General features: G+C 38.1%; 1 protein-coding gene across 4 annotated transcripts; it reads right to left on the bottom strand.

Moving 5' to 3' along the window:
* Nucleotides 1-1,466: 1,466 nt before the first annotated feature.
* Nucleotides 1,467-20,015, bottom strand: LOC119741857 (circularly permutated Ras protein 1-like). Of its 4 annotated transcripts, XM_038217776.1 has the most exons (23): nt 19,833-20,014; nt 19,480-19,590; nt 18,736-18,770; nt 18,547-18,570; nt 16,861-16,931; nt 13,470-13,517; nt 12,927-13,070; nt 12,662-12,718; nt 11,923-12,089; nt 10,672-10,842; nt 10,400-10,540; nt 10,110-10,199; nt 9,186-9,337; nt 8,305-8,511; nt 7,551-7,635; nt 6,807-6,913; nt 6,244-6,371; nt 5,643-5,693; nt 5,184-5,354; nt 4,179-4,302; nt 3,698-3,788; nt 2,393-2,515; nt 1,468-2,122 (listed from the first exon to the last, which is right to left on the bottom strand). In XM_038217776.1, exons 5-23 carry the CDS (start codon nt 16,907-16,909, stop codon nt 2,012-2,014), a joined length of 2,217 nt encoding a protein of 738 aa, XP_038073704.1. In that variant the 5' UTR covers nt 16,910-16,931; nt 18,547-18,570; nt 18,736-18,770; nt 19,480-19,590; nt 19,833-20,014; the 3' UTR covers nt 1,468-2,011. The 4 variants fall into 4 exon arrangements, with proteins under 4 accessions (XP_038073702.1, XP_038073704.1, XP_038073705.1 ...); XM_038217774.1 differs by lacking the exon at nt 18,736-18,770 and having other exon boundaries at nt 1,467-2,122; nt 19,833-20,015; XM_038217777.1 differs by lacking the exon at nt 18,547-18,570.
* Between the last annotated feature and the right edge of the window lie 88 nt (nt 20,016-20,103).

Below are 20,103 nucleotides of genomic sequence, written 5' to 3'. Positions count from 1 at the left end.
TCATCATGTGCAGGAAAGATACATTTTATTGTTCAATACAATATTAATGTTACTTAAAATGCAAAGAAACATCATACTCCACTTTTTACCTACACTTTGTAATATGATATAATTTGAATACATCAGTATTAATCATAAAAATCACAGCTGCAATGTATTTAATGGAATAACATATACCCAATGAACCTAAAAGAAAATGTATATAAATTGGATTATGATTATTCAAGTACTGACAAAAACTATGTGCATAAAAAAAATCAAATGCTACATGTACATCTCAAATTGGTTCTTAATTCGTCCCATATGCACTCTGCTGATAATACAACACGCGGCATTAATTTTTGTATCAGTAAGGTTATTTTGTCTTTCAAAAATATATGAACATTTTATTAAGTTAGTTGTTAGGATTTTAAAATATTTAAATTTTATAACTACATCTTTAAAGAAGTTGCATGATATATACACAGAAAACCCCCATTAAACCATATGTAAATTATCGTACAATTTTGATTACACAATTTATATATCTTTAAATATGAAACACATAAATGATTACAAAAATAAGTCCTTCACTTGAATACAATTTGATATATTTGGTGGAAAGAATGGATGGTGAGTTGTGTTAAGGCACCGTGATGGAAATAGGACACAAAATACCAAACGGATATAAAAAGATAGAAAAGTGAATCAATTTTTGCTTGGAATTTATAACAGCCACAATTTCAACTTGCAAAGTGAAACGGATCAATTTAAGAAAAGGGCCTCTCATCTAACACGCAGTAGCATCTTAATTGGCTCCTATTCCAATTCTAATACTCTTGAAACAGTAACAAGAGTATCATAATTCAGACTACATAAGCAAGAGTATTCAAAGGTGTGGGTGGGTGGGAAGAACGGCTATCCCATGTATAAGCCATATTTTACTATAAAACTGTAGTTACTTAACATATGTGGGATCTATAAGGTCTTGAATATAATGTACAAAAATACATCACATGTACATGGGAATACAGTCAAAAGAATAGTATAGTAAAATGGTGGGAGAAAATTGGTAAAATAGTCGCTGAACTTCTTGACAACGAATCATCCTGGCGTCTTGCACCATAACATACATTTATCTCATATTTACACAATTGAGACATTCTTCAATCAAACCTACCCTAACTGACAGAACCCAATGTTTGAGGTTTTTAAGGAAGAAAACGACTGATTTAAAGGGGCAATGCAATGAATTTTTGTAAGGAACATATTCTGTGCAACTTCCTCCTCCTCTTATATGTATGAAAACTGTATGACATCCCTTTTTGGTGAATTTTATTGAAAAGTGCACTTCTTTCAACATTCAAAATTTTCCATGCTTTTCCAGACAACTGAGGGCGCTGTTGCTGTGATGCCATTTCAGGGAGACACAGTTCAGTTTAGGGGTATTCTGTTCAAATTGTGAACCCAAAAAATAGCTCATTGAAAACATTTGTGAAAAAAACATTGCTCATGGCTTACCATCATGTACTGACACAACAAAAAATCGCCAAAGAAAAGAAAATTTGCGACAGCAAAATCTCCAAAATTCTGGCAACTCGTGGTGCCGAAATAACTCTAACATTGAGGTTTCTGCCTGAAATGACGTCACACTTTTGCTCATGAATTTGGAAATTATCGAATAAGCAAAAAACCAAAAAGACACCAAAAATACCCTTGTAAATGGCAAAACAAAAATTGAAAATAAGGTTAAATGGGACACAAGTGCATTTTCAAAGACGGCATTAAAACATTTTCATTGTATGTGCTCTTTAAAGACATGAGTCTTTCATGAAGGAAGGTTAACCTGAAATAAACAGTCATCACTACTGTACTTTATTGGATCGCTCTGTCATAAAAAGACAACTCTACAACCAGAAATTAAGGTTGAACAGATCACCTAAACTAAACAGGATAAATTGCCTACCCACAGCAATGACTACTACCCGATAGATGTCAAAGTCGTCCATATTTTGGTGGTTCAGTTGATGTTTCACATTTTCATTTGACCTTTGTGTTTTTGGAACATGTTGCTGGTGGCGTTCTTCATCTTGTAGAAGAGGTTGGCCTGCTTGTCTGTGATCTTTTGTCTTCTCTTCTTGGCCTGAATAACCACAGAGGAATTAAAATAAATGATTAAAAAGGCACATAGGCAATTCCAGCCTTGGTCAAAATAAAAGCTGGTCAGGTTTTCCCTTTTGAAATAGTTACTTAAGCCAGGAATTGACACAACTTTGGCAAATTACATGAAAACATATAAGCATACTCTTTACTTTTTGTGTCTATTTGAACTTTTGGTTGGAGTATTTGTTTAATGTTGTTTTGTATTGTTTCTTTCCTTTTGTTTGTTTGTTAACTTTAAAGGGAATCCCACCTTCTTTGTCATGCCTCTTTTGACAGATTTCTGGTTGCCAACAAAAACGGTGTACACTGCTGCTTCATCGTCATCATCCTCAAGGTCTTCGCTTGGTCTGGCCCCGGGTTGACGGCGAGCAGACTACAAAAAAAAAGAGAAGAAGAATAGTTTGAAAACCTTATCCAGCGATGTCTGAAATTGATGTTTTTGTTTGCAGCTACAGACATTCACTGTGCCATGTCAATGTAAAAACCACAAATAAAACCCCCATATAATGTCTTCTGACATACTCCTATTTAATTCCGACCGAATGGATAGAATGAAACAGCAGAAAAAGAAAACCCAGATTTCTAGAGGGAGAACAATCCTGCATTCAATTCTGCACACTGATTTTGTAGAGTAATTACTGCGGAATATTAAAAAAAAAAAAAAAAAAAGGAAAAAACAATAATATATATAAAAATAAATAAAAAACAAACAAACAAAATACAGTGAGGTAAAAATTACCCAAACCAAAAAACAGGCTTGGTGCACATTAAGAATTGTAAACAAAATCTGAAAGTATTTGTCAATCTTGACAATTATTCTGACAATTAACTAAAGACAAGAATAAGTTAATAATAGTTTATGCGGTACCCGCTGCTATGTACATCAGATTCGAAACGGCCAACCGATCCCGTTAGCTCGGTGGTCAACTGGTAAGACATCTGCACTAGAAAGCAAGAGGTCGTGGGTTCGAGTTCCACCCGTGTGATTTTTTCCAACTTTCACTCGAGAGGTAACACACTGAGTGTACAGTGTTTAAACGTCGGTGAAGGGCAAAACCTAATTTGAAGAATAAGTTACAGATGTGACCTGCTCCCAAAAGCCCGGACAAAGTTGACAGATGTTGTTTTTTTTAGGTTTAGGCATTTTCAAATTCCTGATGTTTTCAGCTTCATAATGATATATGCTTTACAAAGGTACTATGACCCTATCAACCCTGGGAGAAGGATTAAGTGATAAAAGCCCGACAACACAATTAAGTGATAAACACGCTTATTGAGATGCTTTCTGTATACATTTCTATACACATTTTTTTCACTATTTCAATCCTAAAAACACTCGTCTCTTCGTGGATTATACTCATATTTTGGGAGGTCGTAAATGTACAGTTATTGATTCAGAAAATCTCAAAACCTCAAAATGGTCAGTTTCACCCTGAATCGACTTCACATGCCCTTTGTGCAAAAACAACTTCTGCATCTTCGTCTGGGTTTTGTGGGAGCAAGTCTCACACAGTGTAACAACTGCGTTACTTCAGTTATCAAGCGTAGTTCTTACCGTGTGGGCTCTGTACAGCTCTGATTGGATGGGAGCCAAGGTGGCTACAAAGGTCTGATAGACGTCCTCTCCCTCATCACCTTGCTGTAGTCTGGAAGACAATAGAGAGCAGTATTACTAACTAGACTGCTACAGAAATGATATGCACTAGTTACATTACTTTGTACAATGCACCTAGTCAGTTTCCCTTTGTGGTTTGAACAATTGTAATAAAAAGCTGTATCCTCTCTGAGTGATCCCCGTTTGCTATTTCCCAGGTTTGCAACATTGCTACTGTTGCAATAGCATCTCGACTTCTGGCGTGATCCCTGGCTACATGACAGTTACGGGTTTATGGCTTCTGACTAGCGCCCCTTGAACAAAGACATTGTCAAAATGGGGAACTGCCAACATAGGGCTGGATAGCTGAGTTGGTAGAGCACCGGATTGGCAATCTGGAGGTCGCAGGTTCAAACCCCGCTCCAGTCAACAAAGTACTTACGCATGTCTCTCCACAAGTTTCTGTGTGACCAGCGCATTGATGCGTGCTTCTCCATACAGGCCCTCCACGGCAAGCTTAGCTGCCGATTGGGCTGCATGGGCTCCCAAAACCGCTACATTAGCATCTAGTGCAGCAAATTTGGAAAAAACGGGGAAACCAACATTATAAGTGCTAGTCAGATACAATCTCCGAGTGCTGAAATGTAACAATCTACCAGTGTTGTACTCGAGCCCATCACAAGACCTTGCACAAATCCTTTGGCAAGTCCAGTCACAAGTCCTTTCATAAGTCCAATCACATGTAACGGGATGAACAATGACAAAGGAATGCTTTTTGTAACAGTTCATTTGAATAGCTAGTGACTTGGCTTGAGACTGAAGGACGTGTGATGGACTTGCAATGAACTCAACTACAACACTGAACACATGTCCGTCACAAGTCCAGTTACTAGTAAATGACAAGTCAGTTCACAAGTCCAGACACAAGTATGAGTAACAATAACCAAGGAATGCCTTTGTCGTAGTTCATTTGAATATCTTGTGACTTGACTTAAGACTGGATGACTTGTGATGGACTTGTGGTGGACTTGACAACACTGGCCAAGTTCGCGCAAGGACTATAGTTTACCATAGTTGGACTAACGCTTGCCCGAACTCTGCCTAGTCGACGGTGGTTGACTACGCTAGTCGACTATTTGGAACCAACCTACTGGGGCTGGTTGCATCGCTGGTAACCAATAGCTGCACGCATTCATAACGCTAGCAGGGAGCCAGGATCCAGAAGTTTTGGGATAACATTTTGACCAGCGTTCAACAAGAGACGTTCGCACGTTGCTATTACTGCCCAGGCGTAAGGTACGTCACAAATCAACCACTAGTCGACTAATGGTCCTTGCCTGAACTTGGCCATGGCTGTTAATTCCCTGACGCATTGGAACGTCGACAATGAAAGAAGTGCATTTGAATCATAAATATGTACAAGGAGTAACAAGACTGAGTAACTTACTCATCTCAGTGAAGTGCCGGTCTTTGGTGATCGGTCGATCCATGGTGATGACGCGTAGATTCTGCGCGCCGTTCCGTCCCATGAACCAGATCTGTAGCTGGAATGGCAGTCTCTCCATGCCTTCTATCATACTCTTGGGATTCACCGAGTCATAAACTGGCTCCACTTTGACTGTGAGCGGAATTGATAAATATAAATTCATTGTTACACCCTGGCTATGGACTATGTGCACACAAGTACCCCCTCAACGGTAACAAAGAGAGAGTTGGGGGAGACCATTGGGAGGGACTCGAATGCACAGCCGATGGCAACTGGCTCAAGCGAAGATGCCATGGATTTGTGTATATTCAGAATTAAATGAGTCACGCGTACTTCACGCCATACATGGGTGAACCACTGCGTGCATGTGGTATGTCCCTCCCACAAAATGAGAAATAAAAGAGAAAACAATTATCTTACCCTCATCATCTTTGTGCGTTATGGTCATGCCACCAAAGTTGTCATAGATAACTGCAGAAAAATAGTAAAAACAAAATTATGCATGAACAGTTACAGAAGAATGGTCCCGTTACCACACAGCCATAAGACTATTAATTCAATCAATTCAAATTTAGATCTAAATTAAGGCTAAAAGATGGTTAAATATCATCTCAGGCATTGTTGTGTATAAACAGCACTACCAAAATGAGAAATGTCCATGAAAACTGTAATTGCTCTAAAATCTTACTTTTATAACAGCTCCTGCTCACATACATTCGAAGGCTTTAACACAAGATAATGAACATAACCCAGTTTTTCTTCATTCTCATTGTCAATCCAATTCCTTGGCTATGGCTGGCAATAACACATGATTCTTTGATAAGTTGATTCAGCCACTTCCATACCCACGTGTGTACTTTTATGATGCGGCTGTACATTAAAACCCTGCCCTTCTTACAAAAAAAATTCTCATATGTACATCGATGAACAACATCCTTGAAGCAGCTAGCAGCTGCTGCTAAGGTTATATACCGCCCTCTTAAGTTCATGCATCTGGTCAATTAAGGACTGATTGGCTTACCCTCTCGTATGGGCTTAGTGCGGACACCAAACTCAAATGTGGTCTCGGAATCTTTGTTCACAATGCCCATGTTCCGGGTCGCGTGGCTTACGTGCTCACCATCCACGTTCTCATCGTCGCGGAAGTACCTTGTTGGGAATGCACAGAACGATTATCAATTTGTCAATATGGCAGTTACATTAGAAAAAAATGAGAACATTTGTGTAATTAAAAAATAGTTTGAGGAAAGAAAGATGTCATGAAAAAGTATTCTGCAAATGTATACATTTGGTGTGTATGCATTAAATTTTGATTGGTGCCCAAACATGTTCAGGACCATTTGTCTAATTTTAAAACCCTGTTATAACTTGACACACATACGGTTATTTTCCCCAAACGAGAACTGATGGTACAAACTACATGGCACCTACACAGGACAGTTTGAAATCAAAAATTACAAATAATTCCATATTGATTTACTCCAACTTGACAGAGTGCCTTTAATATGTTTCAAATTCAAGAAATTGGAATGGATTACTTTCCAAACCATCAGAATAAACACTTGAGAAGTTGGCAAAACTCACAATCCTTTATGGAGCACCAGTTTGGCTGAGACGTTGGTCGCCAGGATAGGGTCATCTAGGATGTTAGCAAACTCCTCGTTCAGTTTCATGGGATCAACCACACTCACCTGTAAGGAACAACCCAAAAGATGAAACAAATTGCTCAAATCTTGACTGGTTCGGGAAAAGCAAAGATGAACTGGAATTTGTGATTTCACAACAATTCCTTGCGCTTTGAATTTACAAAAGTCAAACACATTTTGACCCTGGCAATTTCTTCATAAAGATTTTGTGCCTAACGGTACGCACTCGCCTGAAGTTTGAACTTTGGCCTTCAATACGAGAGTACAAGGATGTCATCACAAGAATACAAACAGAACAAGAAAAAATAGAGGGATTGATTAGCTATGGATAGGCGGCTTAATGACTGTATCTGATTGGTTTTTACAACAGCACAAATCAAAATAAAGAACCTAAACATTTAAAGTGGAATAGTCCTCTTGGAAATATAGCACATACTCCATTTTCTCCTCAACTAAAGACAAGCTTCAAAACTAATTCTAAAAATCTTCCAAGAAATATTTAATGCAAAGCAGCTCTAGACAACTGTGCTGTGGTACACAAAACGGGCCAGGCAATGTTATTGAAAAAAGTTTGTTCCAAAAGCCAAATTAAGGCAAACGTATAAAGGACTCTTCACTAAATTTAGTGGACGTATGATATCCTGTTTAAATGTTTTAAATTTCTGTTATTCACAAACCCTACCTGTCCGCCAGTCTTATCAGCAACATTTCCCAGCTCAATCACACGACAATCCTCCCCTTCCATTGTTAACACAGAGACACAGGTCCTGAGGGATAAAAACAAGAGGGAATTGTAAATTCACCATCAAAAACAGGTCAAATTGTTATTAGTTAAAAGTGTATTCAATAGCACCATGTGAAAATCTCTCTCTCTTTTGTTTGGAGAAGTGTGGCTCTTCGAAGAGCCGGTTCTTAACGTTTCGATTAGGCTCTAGTTGTCGTCGAAAATTGTTATTAATTTGTTGCCAAGGGAAAACTGAACCACATACAATGGGTTGCAGACAGAACAAACAAGTTAGCATGAGTGACTTGACAAACAAATAATTCAGTATTTAGACATTTTGTCCCCAACAACAAATTTATTTTGAGCTGGGCTTACTTTCACAAAAATTAAAGGGACTTGACTTTGGATTGTATAACCAAGTAGTCCATTATCGCTCCTTGTTTAAACATATTTAACAGTAAATACCGGTTTCCACTTAAAAAGATGAAAGCCCCTTTTATGAATGCAACTATTTAATAGAATTCCACTTTTTACATTTTCAAAATATTTCCAGTGACTGTTTGATCTTTTAGATCACCAGGGTCTAAAATGTAACCTTAATAAGACAAGTACTATGGTAACATTTCCAATTAATTTCGGTAATGAAGGGCTTGTTACCCAAAATTTTTGTTTTCCAAAAAAAAGTGTGGGAAAAAAGAAACAAATGTCTTACCCACTGTCCCTGGCATAATGTCCGACATACTCGTAGAATTCAGAGGCTTTATCATAGTGTTCATCATCTGTGACGTCTAACTTTCCAAGCCCAACGTTAGCCAAGCCATCTGTGCACACTATGACTTTTGACCCTGGCTTCTGTGACGCCATGGCAACGGATAAAATGAGGGCTGGTCCAAGAGCCGTTTGTCCTCCCTCCGTCAGGCTGTCAAATACAAATGGCAAATTTATACCTCATTTAATAAAAAATAAAAAAAACGTAAAAGAAAACTTTTAAAAATGTGATTGTTAATTTTAAGATAACCTCAACCATACCAGATCAGCTAAAATATGAAGCCTGCTTTTTTAATGATTGGATGATTTTAACGGTTCCCAGAAAATAAGTCTCAGGGGATCAGAAAGGCTGAAGAGAGAGACGGCACTCTGTTATGCCTTTGAGACGAGACAACCAACCACGGCTAGTTTGGTGGTCAAGTGATAAGACATCTGCACTAGTAAGCAATTGGTCATAGGCTAGAGTCCAATCCGAGGAAGCTTGTGTTTTTTCTTTTCTTGCAAGCTTTCGGACAACACTGAGTATACAGTGTTTAAAAAGATACGTTGGCGAAGTCCAAAACCGAATCACCGATGCAAATTTCGCCTCACAAAAAATTTGGTTGCGGTACCCGCTGCTACATCAAAATCAAACTGGCAAGCCAACCCTGGCAAGCTCGGTCATTGACTGGTTAGACGTCTGCACTAGTAAGCAGGAGGTCATGGGTTCCAGTCCCACCCGAGTAAGATTGTGATTTTTTGTGTCTCACAGGCCCCCAGACAACAAACATTGAGTATACACTTTAGGAAATAATGGTGGTGATGGGCAAAACCTAATTCACATACCTGAAGACCTTATCTGAGAGACATCTTCTGACTTCGCTGATGGGGGCCGGCAGGGGGAATATCTTGCCCAAGCTAATGATGCTCTGCTCATCCGTCAAACCGGCGCCCTCTAGAGGCACTGGTTCCTGGCTTCCGTCCCCGATCACAGTCACCTAATGATGAAAAGGAAATGGTAACCATTTCATGTAATGTTTTACTGCAAAGGCATTAAGCCACTCCATTAATTGTACAATAAAATCAAGGAGGGACTGGAGGTTTTGTTAAACAAAAAGTAACAAAAAGTACTGTTGTAGTACTTATACTAGGTACTGGTACCTGAATACAACTCAAGTACTTTTTGAGAATATTGTACTCGCAAACGTACTCAAATATCTAAACATTCGGACTTGAATTCACGGTACTCCTGCTCGAGAAGCAAAGTACTTGGATCTGACTATTCGATATCGTACTCCATCATTAAAGTACTCACTATTTGGATAAAATAAATCTCCTCACTTGGAGAAGCACATGCTCTATTTATCGATACTTACTGAATAGAACTGTACTCAAGGGTCCAAGTACTAGTGCTGTACTCAGTGTTCAAAGTACTCAGCTGGGATTCACAAAACTTGTACTTGAAGGTCCCAAGTACTTGGACTCAGGGACCTGTGGTCATTCTCAATGGTTAAAGTACTTGATGTGAATGGTACTCGGTAGCTTGGTATTTAGTAGTGCTTCGTACTCAAACAAAAGTACTCAACTACACGCCGACAAAAGTAGCTGACAAAACTAAAACAGGTCCAGAGGAAGTCATTTTTGTCTTCCTCTTTTTTCTTAGGCGGAAGAAAACGGACTTATACTCAGTTCTGCTCTGAAAACTTTGTATTACAAAATAAGAATACCCAAAACAGAAATAAACAAAACTAAATCAAACATCATACTTACATTGTCGTTGAAGGCCACCAGTCCAACTCGCTTGTTTCCAAGGGATTTCTCCATTTTCCAAAGTTGTTGATCAATGGCCGACTGCATGGCCTGTGGAGACAAAATAAAATAATGATTATGTCTGGGTCATTCCATAAATGTAGTGTGACTTGTTTGTGTCCCTAAAGGATGTTGTGTAGCTCACAAAAACGAAGAGCAAGTTTACTGGGAGTTTCAAACTAAGAAAATCCAAGCTTAATGTATGTCCTTCTTTTTGATCCCTGACAACACTTCCATTCCTAGGCTCCTACCTGTAGTCTTGAGACGTAAGTGCATTCCGTCTTGGGTCCCGTAGTGTATCTATCCTCCTGCTCAGCTAGTTCCTCTTTATAGGCGGAGAGAGCCGCCCCCGCATCATTAAGTCTCTGGTCCTTAAGAGAAGTTCCTGGAACCTACAGATACAAAAAAAGAAGAAGAAGTCTAGCCCTACATGTACATACTAAATCTTAAAATTTACAAAAATGAACAAATTTAAACCAATTTTTTTCAAGTAACATTAGGGCTCCTGACTGATGCTACTCACCGCTGTGGTTACTGACATGCTGCCTGAGATATCCACCATGAAGATAACAGCTGTGTCGTCCCCTCCCCCTGACCCAGGCTGAATGGTGAAGGTCAAGTCATCCTCCTTGGGAATACTCTGCATCGCAGCAGTCACCGGGTTCCTCTTGTCACAAAATTCACATTTCCAGATCTGACCAAAAAGAAACCACAAAACGGTCATTGATTTTCTTTCAAACATTTCAGTCAATGCTGTCTAGTGGCTAGGGTTAAGCCCGGTTCATACTTCATGCAAAAGCGAATGCGAAGCGAAGTTGACGTCATGAAACATTCGCTGCGAAATTCGTCCGAGTTGAAATGTGTTCAACTTTTGCGAATTCGCAGCGCAAATACTTGCCATGTTGTCACAATTTCGCGTTCGCTCTCGCTTTCGTGCCGAGTATGAACCGGGTTTTAGTGACTCTTGATCAGCAGGTCGGGGTTCGAATCCAGCTGTTGGTCGTATATTGTGTCCTTAGACAAGCCAATCCAACTTCACTGGCCTCTCTCCACCTGGGGGTATAAATGGGTCCCAGCATTAGCTGGGGAGTAACCTGCGATAGACTGGCATCCCATCCAGGAAACTGGAGATAAACGCCAGCCTGATGGGCCATATTGGCTCGTGACAGATTTTACTTTCTTTTTACACTACGAAGTACCGCAGTATTCAACCTCAAGTTATCGCTTGTTTAGTTTTGCAATTTGTGACCAGCTCCACAAAAAAGGGTATTAACTCACGCTGAGCATTATTGTGTAATGGCCTGCTCAACATTGAGAGGGTGAACATTTCGTCAAAATGTGATTTTCATTTTTTGTCATGAATGATATCTATACTACCTACAGTTTCAGGTTTCATTCACAGAAAAGTTGATTTTGATGAATAAAGTGGAAAAACCAACCATTTTGTGTTTATCGTTCTGTTGTCCTACAACAAAGCCAGCTATTTCAAAGCCTGTTTTCTCAGTTGTGTAATTTGAACTTCGAGGAAGTAATTAATATGCAAATACAGCATATCTCCAGAACGGGAGCTCTATTATATATCAAATGAAAGCTTACATTGTGGGCTTTCCAAACATGTATATAACTCAATTGTTTGGCGACATAATACCCTTTTTTGTGGAGCAGGTCACATTTTCCCTTAAGGGTAAAACACCCTGAATACGGAATTGAACAATTTCTAAGCTTCAATATCTTGTCGCAAATAACCTTCCTGTATCCACCCATTTGCCCCTACCTGTGCCCCATCTCCACTGGGGGTAATTCTACTGACAGCGGAGAATGCTGCTTCACAGTTACTGCAGAAGACTGGGCTGCCTGCATGCAGGTGGCTGGGGTTGACCAGCATGTCAAACTTGACGGCGATCACGTTGGTATCTGCCCGACGGTGTTTCTTACTTGGCTCTAGGTTTAAAAGAAAAAGAAGGAAGAAATGATAATAATTACAAACGGTATAGTACCAAAGTAGAAATGTTTTGTATCAATCACAATTTTTGCAAGACGGAAGTTATTTCTTGTGAACAACATTTTCTTTTTTCAGAAAATGTTTTTTCAGGACCCGGCACGCAAAACAAATCAGTTCTTTGGAATACAAAATGTATAATTCAAAACCCATTTGAAATCATATTTTATATTAATTTCTTGTATTTTTATGAGATCGTAACAGCATCTGCAACATGCAAACCATCTCACCGCTGTAGGTAATGTTATTGAAAAGACGACACTTTCAATTGTTTGTTAAAATCATCAGCACTTTTACGGATATAGTTTGTTTGCAACAAGTTTTTAAAAACATTTTCACTTTTAAAAAAGCAAATGTAAAAAAGAATGCATTTACTGTTCTTCGCCTTAGTTAAAACTAAAGTGAACAGTTAACAATGATCTTCTCCTGGGAAGTAGACAAATATATGCGAAAAATAACTGCAAACAGAAAAAAAAAAAAAATTCAGCTAAAATTGTTCTGATGGATTATTTACCTTTCTTCACTGGCTTCCTCATCGGAGGTAAGGGCGGTGGCTGCTGAGGAGCTCCCTCTAGAGGCAAAAACAACCAGTCATTTATCGTAGCATCCTCAATAATTCGAGCAATTTGATAAACGCAGTTACAAAACAGAGGGCATTATAATTTGTTTCAGTGCATCATAGGATACAGTCGTAGAGGTTGCTGAGCAGTATTGGTTTTGTGTACAAAGGAAAAGAAGTCGGCAGCTTCTAACGAGGAAAATACTGTTAATATACTCACCCCCCTGGATATAGTAGTAGGGATCTCCTGGCCTGAGCATTTCATAGGCCGAGGCATATTCACCGGTGTCTTTGTTCCTCTTGGGCTTGGGTTTGACCCTAGGGGGTGGGGGCTCAGGAGCTTTTAAGTTGTCATAGATTGCTTCTGTAGTGCATGAAAGAGAAAACCATGTAAAAAAGGGGGTCGACTGAGTAACTGAAGCAATAAGACGGGGTAAAGTACTGAGGGAGTTAGAAAATGAAAGACCACTTTTTTAGGGATCTAGAAAGATGGCAACATGTGAGGCATTCTGGCAAAATGAGACAGTACTGAGCAGAGGTCCAAATGAGGGTTTGTGGGTATTAGGAAAGAGACTAAATTTCTCCTTACATTACTGTTTGTTGCACTTCAATTAGACACTCCGTGGACAAATTATGGCTGTTTAATTGTTTTGTTAGAAAATACTTTGAAAATGATCTCAACTCTCCATAGACTTTGTACACAACCAAAGAAGTGGCGTCGTTGGGATACTACATTCTTTCCGATTGTTTTAATGATGCTTACCTTGACGTTGGTTCTGTATAGGACGGCAGCCAGTATTGTCATAAATCACTGCCAAAAAACAAACCACAGCTTCATTAAAAAAATGTTTATATCACAACGTCAGTAAAACTGTCTTCCAAAAACATTCATTGCACAAAATGCCCCTATCAGCCACACAGACTTGAAAGCTTCATTTACAGGCCAAGTCACAACAGCCATTTGCCAAATGTTACCCAAACATTTGCTGCCACCGAATAACGAGTTATCTTTCAACATTATCAGTACATGAACACTGTGAATTTTGGTGAGTTGGCGAGGATTGAATTATCATAGTCAGCAGGTCAGAAAGAAGGCCAAATAAAAAGAAACTGAAAAATGGAAACATAACATATAATTTAAAAAAAACCTAAATATTAAAAAAGAAGATATGGCTGGGTCCAGAGCTACAGCTATGTCCTTTGTTTTGTTAGCATGTTCTCATACAGTTGTCATTTTGAAGACTTAAATACAGTAGCTAGACACGAGAGATTGAGACACCGCAAATTTTCAATTTTAATTATCTGTCACAGTAAGTAATGAATCCAGCAAAATAAAGCAACACCAAGGCTTTGATAGTGCAAGTCGATGACAAAGGAGCTTTAATTAATTATAAGGCAAAAAATAAAATTAATTATAAGGCAAAAAATGAAAAATAAAGTAAATAACGCAATTAAGGATTTATTATAAGGCACATAAAAAAGGAACAAACTAAAAAAAAGTACAAGAATTGAGTACAGTAGTTGCTTTTCCTCATCTACATGCTTAAATTACTCTGTTACAAGCACTCAAAGTAAGGGCTCCATGCGCAAACAGTACATGTAGATGGTGCTCCATGACAATGCATGACCTAACCAGTGACAGCCCAATATGGCACACGTGCAAAAATGGCACGAGGTACGCGAGATAAATTTGACCCTGAATGTGCGCACAGCCGTAGCGTCTTCACATGAGCGTCAAGTGCACAGCAGCAATGCGTTTAAGAGTCCCACCTCTATAGATGTAACCATTGAGGGAATTCTTATGCAAAGATACCGTCATTCTCAAAGGAATAAAAACTGAACAATTTCAACGACAATGTTAAGGCAGAGGCCAATAGCATGCCCATTACAACACTAAAGCTACTTTTTAAAAAAATGAATTCACAATTTCTTGCACCGTGCACTACAACAATGCCACCTGCTGAAAGTTGTGTATTAAACTTGTTACTTTAAAGCTTGTGCATTTTCATGTGAAATCTATATTTCAAACAAAACAGATTTGAGCAAGAAGTCAGATCCCTACATACTGTGCAGGAGACGTGACTTAAACAGAACCAGAACACTTATCATAATGTATTGATTCTGTTATTGAAGCAGATGGCACATGCATAATGCACAAAGTTTGCAGTCCTCATGCTGGTGTTAATCATTAAACAAAATTATTTAAGCTTCACTGGGAAGTACACATTATGCTTTCCATTGATAAATTGCAAACAATATCAAAACATGCATTTTGTATACCATCTGCTGTAGGCTTGGCAAATATGGTGCTGTCGTATGTCTCTACAGGATTAAAACACATTCATATTGTTAGGTCCCAGATTTTGCAAATATTATTTACTTGTGACCGGATCGAGGGACCCAAATCACATGAAGCATAAAGAAATTACAATGCATTAGCACCTGTTACATGTACTTTCACTACATTGTATTACATTAGCACCTGTTACATGTACACATGTACTTTCACTACATTGTATTACATTAGCACCTGTTACATGTACTTTCACTACATTGTATTACACTGTTTATTTAATATTAGATTTTGCCCTGCGTTAACGTATTTTTTTTATAAACACTGCATACTCAGTGTGATTCACAAACACTCACAAAACACTGAGTATACAGTGTTTATACAAAATATACATCAGAGAAGCAAGGGCAAAGCCCAGTATTGTTTTACATCACCCGACGCAAATTCATAAGGCAGTTTTTGGCAGTACAGGGAGCAACAGGCCAAGTGATTTGGAGCGGTATTGGTCAATCTGTCATTATTTATATTTTGTTTAGGCCAAAAAAAAAAAGTCTCCGGTTTCTGGTATGCGCGCGCGTCGCCGTAGCCATGTGCGTCTGCAAAATGAAAAAGGTTTTTTTTCAATACAAGATGATGTCTCAAAGCCGCCAAACTCACTGGTTTGACTGGAATTCTGCTGCTGCACAATTTTAACGTGTTTTTAGATGGGGTTATGATTGAGAATAAGCTTTATGTGGCCTCTCTGGACTCCCATATATTTGCACTAAGTTTAGTCGGGCACCATTTGCAGTCATCAGCCGATATTTGAAGCAAAAAAAACAAAAAAAAAAACAGGTAAAAAAAAAAAAAAAAACGCGTCGCCGCACCACTTTTGGGGCAAGCTCCATACCAGGAACCGGAGACTTTTTTTTTTTGGCCTTAGGTCTCTTTTTTTGTTTTGCTGTTACTTTTAGGCCTTTTTTTTATTAACCCTCCTTGTCTTTTGCACTTTACATTCCTTCGAGTTTCGCAAAGCCACTTTTGTCCATTGAGTGAGCACCCACACTTCAAATTCCTGTGTGTGAAGTATGGTTAACTCTTCAAATCCCTGCACAATTCTTTTGTGTGGTTAAGCTCAGGGCTAGCAGGCAGACTCAGTCACACTTCACAACTCTCTACAATGATTTTTTTTTTTTTGGTGCAGTGACTTTAGTGACACAGTTACTTTAAAGGGAAAATACAACATTTGCAAACATCAAAAAATAAAACTACCAAATCATTTTGAAATACCTTGCTGGACTGTTAGTGGTGACAGTGTAAAGCATCCTGTAAAATCATGGCACCTGGTATACTGTCATTTTCAAGAAAAGTGGTATTTTTGTATCAATTTCCAATGCTGATCGGCCGATCAGCGTTGGAAAAAACTGGCTTTTTTTCAAATACTGGCCCCAGTTGACCATCGCACTTGTTTGCAATCGATTACACACCTATGAACGGGTACAAGCCAGCTAGACTGGTTCCCTGACCTTACAATTCCCCAATATATGTAAACTACTCTGTTTCTTCTTAAATGGAGTCAGGGAACCAGACTACTGGAAAATGATTGTTTTTCTTGGTTTTTATAGCATTTTCGAACCCAAAACCTCAAAAAAGTCAGTGTAACTATATTTGCTATATATTTCTAACCCCCCAATTCCATCCATTTCTGAAAATTACAGCAAAAGCAAATGATGTATATTCCCTTCAACACATCATATCCCTTCAGTTTAAACTGAACTGCAGTGTTTGGAAGTATTTTACATATTGACTTCCCACTAGGAGGGTTAAATAATTTGTAAACAAAAAAAAGTCAAAATATGACAGGAGAATGAGTAACACGTACCTTCTGACTGAGCAACTCCAGCCAGATTTGCCTGAAAACCCAACGGCATATATTGAGAGCTTTCTTGTGCACTGTACGGAGAGAAAAGATCAGTGTAAAGTGCATGTATGGTGAATGTATACAAAAAAAAATAAGGAAACAAGATCACTGCATTCACGAAATTTAGAACTTATTCCTCTGATAAAGAAACTAAAACTTTATTTTGTTTTAACTTCTGAAATAAATGCACCAGGCTGCATGCTGGAATGAGTGGAATGAAAAAGACTGAAATAATACTTTCTAGGAATGAAGTTTGCCTTTTACAAAGAAGGAAAGAAGTTTTGTGTTCTGTATTAAGGCAAATATTTAGGCTAAGTATTCTCAAGTGGTTTATAACTGCTCTTTGGCTTATAAATGTGTCAGACACTGCAAATCCTAAAATTAAAGTTTAAAACAAGATGAAAATAAACGATGAAGACAAACTTTTCTTTTACATGTGATATGTCTTGGACCTCCACACAACTATGTTTTAGGACTACAGATGATTGATACTGAATCTGCAAATTCTAACAACGTGTGCATTTAATATTTCCAAGAACAACAAGCTCTGTGAATAGTAACAGAGGATGTGCTCCATTTTTCTCAATCCTGCAAAATCTTACAAACCCTTTTGGTGGATTTTGAAAGGTTCTGAGAGCCTTTTAGATCGAGCATTTGGGTAACTTGCAAGGAAAATGGATGATATTTCTGACTAATTTGTGTAAAATGAAGTTAGGCCAAAAAAAAAAAAGTCTCCGGTTTCTGGTATGCGCGCGCGTCGCCGTAGCCATGCGCGTCGGCAAAATGAAAAAGTTTTTTTTTCAATAAAAGATGATGTCTCAAAACCGCCAAACTCACTGGTTTGACTGGAATCCTGCTGCTGCACAATTTTAACGTGTTTTTAGATTGGGTTATGGTCGAGAATAGCTTCATGTGGCCTCTCTGGACTCCCATATATTTGCAGTAAGTTTAGTCAGGCACCATTTGCATTCATCAGCCGACATTTAAAGCAAAAAAATCAGGTAAAAAAACAAAAAAAAGCCGCGTCGCCGCACCACTTTTTGGGCAAGCACCATACCAGAAACCGGAGACTTTTTTTTTTGGCCTTAGATTGGTGCAAAACTAAAAAAAAAAAATAACGTTTAACTGCAACTGTGCAACACCATGCAAAATGCTACCAAAATACAACAAATCGCCATTAATATTTGTGCTGGTACATGCATTACTGAAACTTGTGCAATGTGCATGAAATCAGCCTAAATTTGCGTGGTTAATTACACAAAAGTCGATAAATGTGCATGTATATGAAGAACACCACACAAGGAACATGAAATATACATGTACATGAGTATGCCACATAATGATGCTACAATATAAACATGGTAAAAGAAACAGAACCATGTGTCATGGACTAGATTACAAAAAATAAATTGGCTGTGGCCTTGTTCCTGAACAAAACAAAATGTGCTAAAAACAATGCGCACTGAAAATCAGGATGAATGGTGTAATAATATTACATGCATAAAATATGGAACATGTTTTGTAAGACATTGGTGATGCGTATGAACTGGTAATCATAAAATACAAAACTATGATATTGAAGAGTGATATGTCCACTATGTATAACCATAAACGCATAGCCACGAGTCACTAGAAAACACATCTTACCAGCGTAACGGTTGGTAGTGTGAACTTGAAAGAGAAAATCCAAGACAAGGCCATTGCAAAAAATAAAAGTCAATAACTTTTTTAACTGTTATGCACATGCACAAAAATGCAATTAGACATACATTTAACTTAATATGCACATTAACAAATTATGCAAATTGTGTTAGCCGTGTATAACATCTGACCCACCTAAACGTTTTGATGGGAGTTTTCCAGACTGGAACCTTGATTGAGTGCAGAAAAATATGCAAAAAAAAAAAAAATCAGGCCAACTTTACTCACTCCTTAGCCAACAAAATTCTCCAAAATTTTCATGAGGCAGAGACTAGACAAGGTTCACAGTATTTCACTAGCCATACACAAAATTGATGGCATTTGCCATTATCATCCTGCCTGGAATTTGGCAAACCAGTTGTACAAAAATTATAATCTGATGTAAAATGAAATAAGTTTGAATAGGAATTCATTGTTTAGATTACAATCTTAGAAGTAGAAGTGTAGGCCTACATAGCTTAGCCCCATAAATGTGGCCAATTTACTGATTCGTTTGCACACGTTTGCGTATCAAAATTTCAACATGAAATTTCACGAAAAATAGACATCTGAAAAAGGCAGCACTTTCTTATTAGCCTATAGTATAATTGGGTGAGTATGTTTCTAAAGCAAAAATGAACTACAAACTAAGCCTAAATGTGAAAATCAAAATTTGACAAAGTTCTACATGTTTTCACACATGATGGAAGTGTGGCCTTTATTTACGGAGGTAGTTTGGCCACATTTATGGGGCTATACATAGCTTCATGAGCTTAGCTGCTTAGTACGTAGTAAGTCAATTTTAAATATAATGTTCAGTTTTAAAAATATTTGATGTGATGTACTTATATGTGTGCTGATTTTTAGCTGTCATCATGGTCATGGCTGTTAGATGCTTACCTGAGGTCCAAATCTTTTTCTGTTATTTCCTCTTCATCAGATTCATCGTAGTTGTACACGTGAGTCGAAGCAAACTCCATGTTGCAAATATCTCGTTCAGATTTCAAATGACTGAAAATGTGAATTTCAACAAATAAAAAGTATAACCAGTTACTGGTTATGCCTAAGCCTAGTTAAATTTGAATAAAGTTTATACAAGGTGTTAATTTTTTTGTACAACTACAAGAAATTGGAAATTTTTAGGCCTACTAAAAAAAAAAGTCAACATGTCAAATGACTGGAGGAATATGACAAAATAATGCTGCTCGTTCAGTAATCTCATGACAAATAATATTTCTCCAAAATCTACTTACAACAGAAAATAGCAGAAACCATATGCGGAAGTGACTCGCAACTACGTCAACGTGACTCGAATAAACTAAAAATAGCCTTTTGTAAACCCATGAGCCTAATCCAACGTTAACACGCAATATTCAATGGGTGTGCTCACAAAAATGTATTCATTTCTGCTGCACCTGAGTTAGCCGAAGTGCAAATCGAGTAAATAGATTGTCCTGCTGCAATAAACAAAATAGGTCTCGCATATAAATTACTCAATAAGTACAAATCATGTCAAATAAGTTA

Source organism: Patiria miniata, unplaced genomic scaffold, assembly GCF_015706575.1.
Source record: "Patiria miniata isolate m_02_andy unplaced genomic scaffold, ASM1570657v1 HiC_scaffold_5, whole genome shotgun sequence".
Taxonomy (NCBI): domain Eukaryota; kingdom Metazoa; phylum Echinodermata; class Asteroidea; order Valvatida; family Asterinidae; genus Patiria; species Patiria miniata.
Note: the sequence above shows the minus strand (reverse complement) of the source record. Positions and strands in the feature narration are given on the sequence as shown.

Coding starts and splice junctions, on each gene's coding strand:
- LOC119741857 (XM_038217774.1), bottom strand. CDS start 19,559: ATGGAGTTTGCTTCGACTCACGTGTACAACTACGATGAATCTGATGAA. Junction 12,719..12,926: donor CTACTACTATATCCAGGGGG/GTGAGTATATTA, acceptor TTTTGCCTCTAG/AGGGAGCTCCTCAGCAGCCA. Junction 10,843..11,922: donor CCAGTGGAGATGGGGCACAG/GTAGGGGCAAAT, acceptor CTTTTTGGTCAG/ATCTGGAAATGTGAATTTTG.